We start from the raw sequence: 12,086 nt of genomic DNA on the forward strand, positions 1-12,086 counted from the left end.
GTTGAAAATGAAATGAGAAAATGAATTTAAGAAATACTTCAAAAAAGGCTTAAAGTATCATCGTCATCATTGTTGTCATCAATAATTTTCAGTGACAGGACAATATACCAATATGGAGCACAAATCTGAAATGTGAAACATCTGAATTTAAAATCTAGTTTTACTACTGACAAGGTTTATGCAATTTGATGTAGAAGTTCCTGAAAAATCACAAAATCAATTTCAAGTGGCAGACTATTTAGTTTCAAAAAGCTTGCCAATCACATAAATATGAAAGATGATAAAAGACAGATGCTGCTTGAGCTAAGTGAGCAAAGTGTTCTCCAGAGTACAAGTCACACTTAATGTAAAGGCATATGGGTGCTCACCATTTAAAGAGATCAAAGGGACACTGTTTAAGATACCAATATTTCTGTGTAACAGCACCTGCTTCTCGTTCATTATAAAAACAGTGAAGTAAAAAGTGAAGCCAATCACCCATCACCCAGCAACTAAATGACATCTCATGTGACAAAAAATAAAGCCTTGTCTAGATCACATAGAACCCTGCCCCTCTCCATCCCCACAGCGACATGGGAGTTCTCACCTTGCTCAGAGTCTTCAAAGCTAGTTCGGCTGCTTTTCGTACAGATTCCTACAAATGAGAAAAGTTGGCATCGGACAAGTTAGAGAGTTCATTCTTATCTACCCTACAAGATACAATTAACTGCCTCAAACCCTACAGAGATTAGTAAAAAGCCCCTACTTTCAAGATCGGGTTTAAAATACATATAGACATCACACACACACAAACACACACTGTATTCTTACTATTTTTAAAAAGTAGGTATGACCTATTTTGACCTTACAAAAATATTAGCCATTAAGCCTAATAGTTCAGAAATTAAATGTATCATAAAAAAATACATAAAGATCTACATGAGGATTCTAAAAGACTAAAAAATTTCTAATGAATAAGACAAAAAAACAAGCCTGAAGTGCCTAATTTTGAAGATATCAAAATATCTAAACTTTAGATTGCCCAGTGCTATAGTCTGGATATTGAGTGATTCCCCAAAGGTCTATGTGTCAAAGGCCTGGTCTCTAGAGTAGTACTACTAGGAGATGGTGGAACCCTGGTCCTTTGGTCACTGGGAGTGTGACCCTGCAGGTGACTGTGGGACTCTGGCCTCTTCCTCCTCCTCTTTGCTTCCTAGCTATGAAGTGGACAATTTTACTCTACCACATGCTGCTGTCACTATGTGCTGCCTTGTCACAGACCCAAAACAGTAGGACTCATCAATCACAAACTGGAACCTCCAAAACTGTGAGCGAAAATATACCTCATCTATTTGTAAGTTAATTATCTTGGGCATTTGTTATAGTGATATGAATGATTAACATGTCCAAGAAAAATTCAGAGGAACTTTTCATTAATCACTTTATTTGGGAATGACTAATCCAATTTATGAAAATGACCAACGTAGAGTTATTATGAATTATTTCAAAACAATTATTTGTCCCTAATCTAAAAGCATAAGATCTCTATTGAAAAAAGATGGTTGTAGCCACCATCTTTCTTTTTCAAAGTCAATTCAATTTCTATCTGAACATATCAAACTTACAACTTCAGAGACAAATCAAGGCTAAAATTACAGTAAGAAACTGTGGTTTTTAAAAATTAGATATGGAATTTCAAAATAAATATTTTTATAATTCCAGTTTCAACTATTCTATAAATAAACACAAATTTATTTCTATAATACCTTGATATCATCTTGTACTCTAAAAAGTGTTTCCCAAATTTCTGGAAGTTTATCAATGATGTCATCTAGTGGTCTTCCTCTCAATAAATCATTCAAAGCTAAACAGCTGAAAAAAAAATTGATTTCAAATTTGATCAAGAAAGTTCAATGTTAATATGAAACATCTGTAACAAATAATAATATAGATCCCATCTATATTTCTAGTCCTAATTCCCTAACCCCAGGATAGTCATGACTACCCTTTCCTAGCACCTCAAGTGCATCACATACAAATGGCCTTTAGAATCATCAAACGCTTGTTTCCCACAACTGTAAGACAATCCCTTTGATATGATTCGCCATGTTCTACTCACCATGGTGCCCCTCAAGGCCTAGCACAGTGCCAACCACACAGAAAGCACTGAATGAATATAAACTGCATAGATAAATACATGCTATCATACAAAGCCATAAGAGTAGAGCAGATAATCTAGCTATCAATTAACAAATTCATCTTCAGCTTTAATTTCTTCTTTTTCTTTATTCCCCCAGGGCTGAGGACCAAACTCAAGGTCTTGTGTGTGCTAGGCAAACATGCTGCCACTGAGCTTAATCCCGAATCCCTTCTTTAATTTCAAAACTAACATATGAAAACCACTGATCAAAGTTTAAATAGTTAAAGAAAAATAACTACCTAACCAAACCAGAAATATGCTTTCAAGCAGTTTTAATTTATTCCTTTTATACAAAGTGAAAAACTTGAAAATTCCAAGGGAAAAAAATTTCAATCGTATTTGATTGCTCTTTTATTTCTAAAATGATACCTGGATTCTCGAACTCGCCACATGTTGCTAGTAAGATTCTTAACCAAATCTTGAAGAATTTCCTTCAAATACTTATCCACCTGACGAAAGCAAAAGGATGAAGTTAAAATAATCAAATTATTCACCTCTCAACCATACTGGTCCATTTTCTGTATTAAACAGCCTACACATCTTTCCCCACTTTGGTTGCTGTAAACTGTCAGGGTAATCACTCTAAAATGCAAAGCTGAAAGTCCAATCACGTGGGCACATATAAAAAGTTTCTATGACTCAGCTCCAAAAGTATCTTGTTCTCTCTTATGTCCATTCCTTAGTACATACTACCTCTAATACTCTTCCACATCCTTCTTGCATCCCTCAAATTCAAATTAGTCATCACTCTAAAAAGATTGTCCTAAGACCTCTTCCCTGTGAACGCTTGGCACCTTCTTAAAATGCATCACATCAGACCATCCAGTAACTGCACTGCACTACTACACTGGGGACCTCAAGGGCAGGGATGATGTCTCTTTCATTCCTGTGTCTCCAATACCTTGCACAGCATTTGTTTCATAAAGTATTGTGATTGTTCATGATGAAAGAGAAAGTTCATGTTTTAAGCCTCTGTTCTGATATATATTTACCACCTTTGTAATAATGACAAATTCAGAGTAGACTTGCTTTTCATGCCAATAAATCCAAAGACAACTATAACTTGTAGCTTTTCCACTTTTAATCTTATAGCTAGAAGAATTTTGTTATGCTCATTTATATATCAGAAAACCAAGAGAGGTAAATAACTCACCTAAAATTGAACAAACGATAACGATAGCTTTTTGTGTCCCCTCCTCTATTCTCCATGGGTGATCTGATCACAATTGTGGCTTCGCCTTTCACTCACTCAGAGATGATGATCACATCTCAAGACCTTAGGCCTGTGGCCTGAATTCAGACTACAAGGCCCCTGGCCTGTTAGGTTTTGGCTGACTCAGAGGTACCACTACTCTCCTAGAGCAAACAGAACTCACTAAGCCTTCAAAGCTGAACCCTCAAGTACTTTCCACCACAAACAAGAATACATTCAACCTAGTATCAGACAGAAGGAAGAGGAAAGGACCCACATCATATGCAGGCACTTGCAAAACAGGTAGGGATCGTGGTATTTATTTAAAGTGAATTGCAAGGCCACTGAAGAATTATACCCAAAATAGCACAATCCAATTTGCATTTTTTAAAAAAATCACTTGCTACTATGCAGATAAATAAGGGAAGGTAAAGAAAATGAGAAGGATGATAATGACTTAGTCATCTGGAAAGAATTAGGGAAAGAAGAGAGTAGAGTCAAGGAAGACTTTGAAAGCATGATCAACAGAAATCGCTATTGGATTCAGCTGGGAGGTAGGGATAAGATGCAGACAAAAATCAAGAATGATACCAAGTCTCCTGATTTGGGTAAACATGTAAACAGTGAGGAGAATATAGAAAGGAGGTTATATTTTTTTCAGTCCTGTTCTGGACAAGTTAAGTTTATGATACTTGAAACAAGAGTCAAGTGAAGGTCTCAAGCAACACAAATCTAGAGCACATGCCACATCTTGGCCAGTATAGGATTGGGAACTGTCATAATAAATGTGACTGATAAGCCCTAGAACTGGTATAGTAACTCTTACTTACTGAGAGAGTAAGAGGTGTTACTCAGAGGCAAATCCTAAGAAATCCTAATATCTATAATATCTAAAAGTAGATGCAAAACAACAAACAGCCAGCTGATAGAAAATCATGAGAGAAAAACAATATATGGTAATTGCTTGCTTCCCTGCCTATCTCCCCAGCTAAGGTAACTCCTTCAAGGTCAAACTATGACTCATTCTTCACAGCATCAATAATACCTATCAACATACAGTATTCCATGTGTTTAAATATACTATCATTTCCTTAACCATCATCCAGCAGACATTTAGGTTTCTTCCATTTTTGAGATTTCAATAATTGCTGTCATAAGCACCTTTGGATATTTTGAAAGAAGGAATAAAGCAATGATTGAAAGAAAGCTTATTTATTAAAACAAGTAGTTAGGTAGAAAGTAGAAAGATGGGCACTTTGTGACTTTAGACAAGCTACAGCATTTTCCTAATGGAGTTCACAAATACTTGCCATTGTTTTGTCAGTGACCAGTGCATTCCAAATACTTGTCATGGCCTGTCGAATGCCAAGGTTGGGATCAAACTGATAACGATAAAGACGAGGAACTAGTTGAGGCAGAAAAGGAGCCAGTTGTTCTCCAGCTCTTGTAGCAATTACATTAAAACCAAAAGCAGCACCCTAAAAATAATAAGATGAAGTAGTTCAGACATACCTGTTACAGTTAGAATATTAGCATTAAATATATGAAAATCACAAAATCTCTCTCCCAAACTTAATCCTACATAAAGTTTGATTTATTGGGTATTCCTTACCAATCAGTAATAGTAGTAGCCATACAGTGGTATGGCTCTCAGACACAGATTTTACAAAATCAATAAACTGGTACTGCCTGCCAACATAGCATGCTTGGTTTTAGAAGTAAAAAAGAAAAACTGCCCAGTGATAGAGACTTACCTTCCTTGAGTTCCACATTGCATGATGGTTGGCCAGATTCATAAATTTATACACCAGATCTGGCTGACTAAGATCACTTGCCAGAGAACAAAGCTCCTTGTAAGTAGAAAGGCCCTGGCTTAGAAACAAACAAACCAAAGGAAGTATGCAATAACACATTTCTCTACCTCTGGCCTAGTACAAATTGTATCACTATTACTAGGCTACTTTAAAATTACATTTTCACTCAATTTCTCACACTGAATTATCTCATCATCATGGTCAGTTGGTTGAGAATACAAAAAGTCACCTACTTCAATTCTCAACAATTCCTAAGCCCCTCTATATTGCTGCTGGTAAATAACCTAGATGCACCCACAACTCCCAGGTGGAGCCCTCACTGCCTTGGAAGGCAACTCAATAATTCCTTGTTATACTGAACAAAAATCTCTCTCATAATCATGTATCATTTCTCATAATCATATATCATTTAAAGACGTTTGTTTTCCATAAGTCTTTCTGAAGTTAGACTACTCTAATCCTGATTTTTTTAATCCTGTCAACTTTCCTCTGAACCATAAATATTTGTTCAAATGTCTGATCATTCTGTGTTATCTTGTCAAAAGTGAGCACTTTTTAAAAAAACTAAGAGGTCTATATGGAGAGCAAGTGGAATAAAACAACTTTGGGAGCCAGGACACAGCTCAGTGGTAGAGCACTTGCCTAGCAATTGCAAGGTCCTGCAAACTTTAGCACTACAAAAAAATCATAATTTTTGATGCAAAAACAGTGAACTACAGGAGAACGTAAGGACAGAATAAATATCCTGCAGCTTTAGCATGTCAAAGAGACCATGGCAAGACAAATTGACAAGCTACATAGATTTATTAGATGATTCTTAGAGCAAAAGTAAAAATATAACCAAGTGGAATAGTGATAAAATAAAGGAGGTAAAGTTCAAGGAATTAACTTGAAATGCTAAAATGATGAATTCTAAAATATCAGGTCACCCTACTAAAAAACAAGGTTCACCAGAAGTCAAGCTATGCTGCTGTGTCCCCACTTCAGACTGAGCTGCCTGAGAGCTGACAGTGCTTGGCTAGTCAGTCTCCCAAAACTGCCCTCAGAGCCTCAGGTCAAAGTTTCCCACCAGGTAAACCACGACCAATAGATAGTCACTGAAGGGGTATAAAGGCCTCGAGAGGAAACATAAGGGCTCAGGCTTTGTGTCTCAAAGCAGAACAACTGAAGGGCCATCCCATTCCAGCAGAGAGTTTTTGTGAGTTCAGTATCCACTGCAGTAATGGAAGCAGTTTGGATCCTCCCTCCACTGTTGGCCTTATCCTGCTTGCTTGCTCCCCCAAGGAACTCCCCAATGAACCTCCAGCACACAAATTTCCATCTCAGAGTCTACTTCCAGGAAATCCAATATTATACAGTAGGCTTTTTCCCATACAAATTTTCTTTTTCCCATACAAATTTTCTTTTTCCACCAACAAACACCATTTCTGTAAGAGGATAGAAACTTCCTGACTGCTGTGCTTACCAGGAAAGAAAGTAAGGAAGGGAAGGAAGGAGGAAGGGAAGGAAGGAAGAAGGGAGGGAAGGAAGAAAGGAAGGAAGGTAGGTAGGAAGGAAAAATAAATTCTACACTAAATAATCAATGGATTTGACATACTTACCCATCTGGTGTTTTGCCAAGCGTTCCTCCTTGAAACACAACTGTCTCTCCAGAAACTTCATGTTTAGCTCTACACCAAAACAACAAAAGAATTTAAATTAGCCTCAAACTTTCCATACCAGCATTCAACTAAAGACACATTTCATCTGCAAACTGATAAAACTGAACTCCCTATCAAGTGCCTATTACACAAGATATAAAAGTCAACTACTCTTTTCCATTAAGCTAAGGATCTTGTAAAATCAAATCTAAACTGAACAAATTATCATATGTAAATGACATCCCATACAAAGTTACAATGAGTTAAAACATGGTCACACATTTAAAAGCAGCCTTCCCACAGGAAGGCAACATAAAAGAGCAACCAATAATAAGACTGGCTCTCTCCTCTAAATTCCTCACAGATCAGACTACAAATGATGTGCTCACTTCTTCACATCTTAATTTTCATTTAGCCATCAGTAATTACAGTATTTTTCTAATCCAATGCTTTAATTGTCCTGGGACCATTCAACCTTCAAAGTCTGACTAACTGGCATGTTTCTAAAGTAAATAGTATATACTGGGATAATTAAATTTTCTTTCATAGCATGTTCTCTGTATACACACACTGGCTGTGTTCAAATCTGAAATTTTCAAGTTCGCCATACCTTTTACCAGTCATAAGTGTTTCAACAAGCAAAGACACCAATTCCTGTTGATCCTGTTCACTGCCTAGTTCATAAACCAATCCAAGGCCTTTGGAGGCAACATCTTGGCTAAGTTCTACAAAAAAAAAAAAAAAACAACTGACAAAATTATATTATTTAAGTTGCATTAACTTTAATTCAAAATGATATCAAGGACACATCAGTAATCCCAGATATTCGGGAGGCTGAGGCAGGAGGATAGCAAGTTTGAGACCAGCATAGGCAACTTAGCAAGACCCCATCTGAAAATAAAAAACAAAAACGAGCTGAGGACGCAGTTCAGTGGCAAAATGCCCGTGTTCAATTCCCCAGAACAAAAAATTTAAAAATCAAAAAATAAAGATAAGATTGAAAGGGCCTTGGGATGTAGTTTAGTGGTAGAGCACCACAATAAAAGCGGGGAGAATATGTCAAGTTGTTTAAAAAAAAAAAAAAAAAACAGAATCAATCCGTCTATTTTTCTAAAAACATACTAAGTTATCTCAGTGAACATGGCACCATGAGTCACTGTAATGAGAACTACATCATCACAGAAAATTTGACTAACAAACCGTGTTACCACAGGATACACAGTTAGAGATTAGGTACACAGTTACAGATTATCATTGTAAGTTGTACACAGTAGAGATAAAACAGCCTCACAGAATTTCAATATACCTACATTCATTTTTTTTTAACTGAAAGGTCATACAAGATTGTATGATCAAAACAAGTTATAAAACAAATCTACTATTTAAGTGTATAATGAATTTACCTCCCCTAGCTACAATCAGAGAGGAAAAGAAGAATACTTGGTAGAGGTACTAATGTTAAAGAAGTCCACAGCTTCACTTTTAAGTACAAAGCTGAAGAACGTGTTCTAATTTGTTAAAAATACAATAAGGATTCTAATTTCCTGTACCCTGATCAGAAATTCATTTTTTTCTTAGTCAGTAACATAATTATTACCTTAAAACTAAAAGTTCTTTTATGTTCATTAATCCTTTCTGAAATGTAAAATACAAGTTTAATGAAGCTTAAAAATAAAATATTTACTGACAACCTACCATCATTTTCTGACAGAACTGAAACAAATGCACTCTGAATTTCTTTAAGATGAGACTGAAAGAAGAAAAAAGTCGTTAGAACACTGAAACTCTACCTCTTTGGGAGATTAAAAATCTTGCTCTTAAGAATTCAAGAGACCTGGCGATCTTGGCAGTTGCAAACCCTGTTGTGCCATCCTCTTTATAGATGTCCAAATTACCTGAAGTTGTGCCACCAACAGGTAGTCTAACACTAAGCCTCTCCACCCTTAGCACTTCTGACCTTATACCTTCAAGTTCAGACAGTCTTTCATCAGTATCTGTGACCACCACCCTTCCTTCATGCACTCTTGTTTCAAAAGTCCTGCCATTGCCCTCACCTTCATACACTTTCCTTCCAACCTTCCATTCTTAAATACTGGGGTTTTCAACAGAGCTGGGAGCAAGGCTTACCTTCACTTCCTTATGGGTACTAAGCTTTCTCACAAGGGAAAGGAGCCAGATGCAGGCTGCTTGCCTCACATGTGGATTGGGACTAATGATGTGTTTATTTAAAATCACATCCAACACCCATGGTACCACATCATTCACTTTGGCTCCTAAGGAAAAGCAAAGGAAATTAGTGATTTAAAAAACTAAATATAGCAGGCTGGGGGTACAGCTCAGTTGGTAGAGTGCTTGTCTCGAAAGCACAAGGCCCTGGGTTCAATCCCCAGTACCATAAAACAATAAATAAATAAATAAATAAACAAACAAACAAGCAAACAAAAATAATTGCCTGAGAAATTACTCAATATAATAATTACATAATCAATTAAAATTCAAATGACAAAGTATAATTGCTGAAGAAGTCAATAACTTTTCACTTCAAAGCCTAAGATAAGGTAAATAACCTTTCAAAGATATTCAGGTAACTTTAATTCCCTAGAATGAAAAATTATCCCACTCTCTCCAAGTCTCAGAAATTTTACTTTTTCTACTAGATCCTTCTTAACTTCCATCTAAAAACAAATAAGCAAACCTCTTTTGACTTCGCTTTCCTTCTACAGCTACCATGCATTTTTCTCTTTTCCTTCACTACTTCTGGATTTCTCAACCTCAACATTGCTGACATTTCTGGCTAGGTAATTTTTTGTTGTAGAGAACTGTCCTGTGCACTCTGAGATCCCTTGCCTCCACCCATTAGAGACTAGTAGCATCCATCCTCCCCAGGGTCCAGACATTACCAAACGTCTCACGCCTCCTGTTAAGAAATCATTGCTTTACATCAAACCATTCAAAATAGTTGTCTACACTCATGACCAAACTTTTCCTTTCTCTTATTTTTTCTTAAACCTACTCCAAACCAGCCATTTACCTTTCTTGGCCACAAAAATTACTCATAAAAGTCACCAATTATCTTCCTGTTGCTTGCTAAGTCCAATGATCACTTTTCAATTCTCCTTTCTTTTTCCCCAGTTCTCATCTTAATTGATCTATCAGCAGTATATGACACAGCTGATTCCCCTGCTAACCTGCAACTTCTCACCCCATATCACCATGCCTCACTGACCAAATTAACCTAGTTCTTAAGAGTCATATGGAATCCCTTCTTTTACTTTCCCATAACCACAATGTAGCCAGCTGCAGTTCTACTACCTGGGCACAATCACCAAGTAAACACTCCGTAACAGAGTCCCACAACAGTGTTACACGCTAGAGTTACTAAGATGGGAAGACCTAGGCCCTAATTGGCTTCTCAAATGCTTTCCTTTCCATTCACAGCAAGATTACTAACTGTAATAAACTATACCTAAAAGGGTAATTAGCACTCAGCTGACAATGACAGAACATGCAGGACCAAATTTCAGGGTCACAGATTCATAGGCACCACTTCTCCACAATATGTTTTATTTTCCTTTCCCTGAACACATAAAAGATGAAAGAACTCCAACATTTAGTGGACAATTTGAGATTCTATTGCATGAATAAAAGCCAAGTGGGATCCAATCTTCCAAAAAGAGTTTGAAACAACATAGAGGAAGTTCAGAAGTGTAAAAATCAGCATAGATACCTATTTCCTTTTCCTTAAATCACTATGTGAAAATTCATGGACTTAAAAAATATGCCTCTTACAGCAAATCCACTGCTCAGTATGAACCTTCACTTCTGTCAGGCCTCTGATGTCACTCACATGCAACCTGGGAATTTCCACTTCATATATGATTGCCTCCTTGTTAACAATGTTTACTTCCCTGAGTATCTTCTTTCTCTTGTACAAATTTCTCATTGCTTTACTCATGTTCATTCAAAGAGAAGCTTCAGAGAAGTGACTTTAATTCAGCTTCTATCAATCCACAGTCCTCCTCACTACAGTGCAAACCAAAAATGTTTTTCTATTTCCCTTAAATGTCTTTACGGTAGCTAATACAATAACAGGTAACACAGTAATGCAGTGTTAAATGTTAACCCTAAGTGCAATAATTAAATCAATGTCTCATGATGGAATATAATTCACAACAGAATAATTACCACAAGAACACTATCTTTTAATTTCTAACTGAGAAAATAAAATCTAAACACCTGGTGAATTTTTCTTTTGTTTTATAGGATTTAAAGAAAAATTCTGGTTCAAATATTGAAATACATTTTCAACTCCAAATTCAAGTCAAACCATGAGATATTTTAAATCTTAAATCTATAACATATAGTCAGAAACCATAACACCCCTGAGAGTGCAATCACTAAGAGCCAATGCACCTTCAGAGCTAGCCAGACATTGAAGCTTTACTATGTAACAAAATATTTAGGGGACATATCATTTGGAAACTGCTACATCTCAAACTCTGAATACACTAACTGGCTACATACACCAATCCTCATGAAAAGAGCAGAAGTTTGAAGGAAATTCACTGATAACTCCTTGTCCTGTTTGCCAAAGGTCTTTTAGAAGTTCTCAATGATTTCATGTTTACTTTTCTTCAATCAACTCTTTTCCATAATTGAGCCAAATTAGTACAGCATATGTAAGTACTTGAAACTGAGTTCATAATTTTTTTGCCTCAAGTGTGATATAGAAAACATAAATCAATTAGTTGAATATTTGGTACCAGCAGGAGGAATATATTCTTCTTCAGTCACTAGCCAGGCATCTCGAGCAGCCACGGAACTAGTTCCTATTGCAGCACTGGTAATGGCTTCACCAATAGTGAACTGAAGTTCTATCTGCTTGGCCTGCAAAGAGGGGAGCAAAAGCCATGAATGAGGGAGAATATGTTCCCAAAATATCCACTGCTATAAAAAAGCTGCTTAATCCCTTGTTTCTCAGCATGCTTTGTTTTCACTCTTTTGTCAGGCTTAACTCAGTGATTCAAAAGCAAGGTAGAATGAGGGGTAGAGAATGTAAGAATGACATGAAGACCTTTTTCCAGATCCATGCTACACTCCTCACCTTCAGCAGAGAATGATAAAGCAGTGATTTTTTAATCTCTGGAAGCATAATACAGTTCACCTAAGAGGACAGGGTGTCCATTGGCTTTGAAGTCATACTGATCTCAGTACAAATTCTAGCTGTCTCACCAGGTACATACCCTTTATCTAAACTTCCC

At 36.6% G+C, this 12,086-nt stretch overlaps 1 protein-coding gene across 4 annotated transcripts in view; it reads right to left on the reverse strand.

Moving 5' to 3' along the window:
• ECPAS (Ecm29 proteasome adaptor and scaffold) overlaps positions 1-12,086 on the reverse strand; it is a 116,909-nt gene that overhangs the window by 17,545 nt on the left and 87,278 nt on the right. For all 4 annotated transcript variants that reach the window (XM_079112553.1, XM_079112552.1, XM_079112550.1 and 1 more), the window contains 10 exons: positions 11,589-11,712; positions 8,953-9,098; positions 8,521-8,575; positions 7,436-7,550; positions 6,787-6,855; positions 5,126-5,243; positions 4,682-4,849; positions 2,549-2,628; positions 1,746-1,851; positions 587-634 (listed from right to left, as the gene is read on the reverse strand). In XM_079112553.1, the coding sequence (XP_078968679.1) occupies positions 587-634; positions 1,746-1,851; positions 2,549-2,628; positions 4,682-4,849; positions 5,126-5,243; positions 6,787-6,855; positions 7,436-7,550; positions 8,521-8,575; positions 8,953-9,098; positions 11,589-11,712 (1,029 nt within the window). The remainder of the gene's footprint in view (positions 1-586; positions 635-1,745; positions 1,852-2,548; positions 2,629-4,681; positions 4,850-5,125; positions 5,244-6,786; positions 6,856-7,435; positions 7,551-8,520; positions 8,576-8,952; positions 9,099-11,588; positions 11,713-12,086) is intronic.

This window comes from Sciurus vulgaris, assembly GCF_902686455.1.
Source record: "Sciurus vulgaris genome assembly, chromosome: 15".
Lineage (NCBI taxonomy): Eukaryota > Metazoa > Chordata > Mammalia > Rodentia > Sciuridae > Sciurus > Sciurus vulgaris.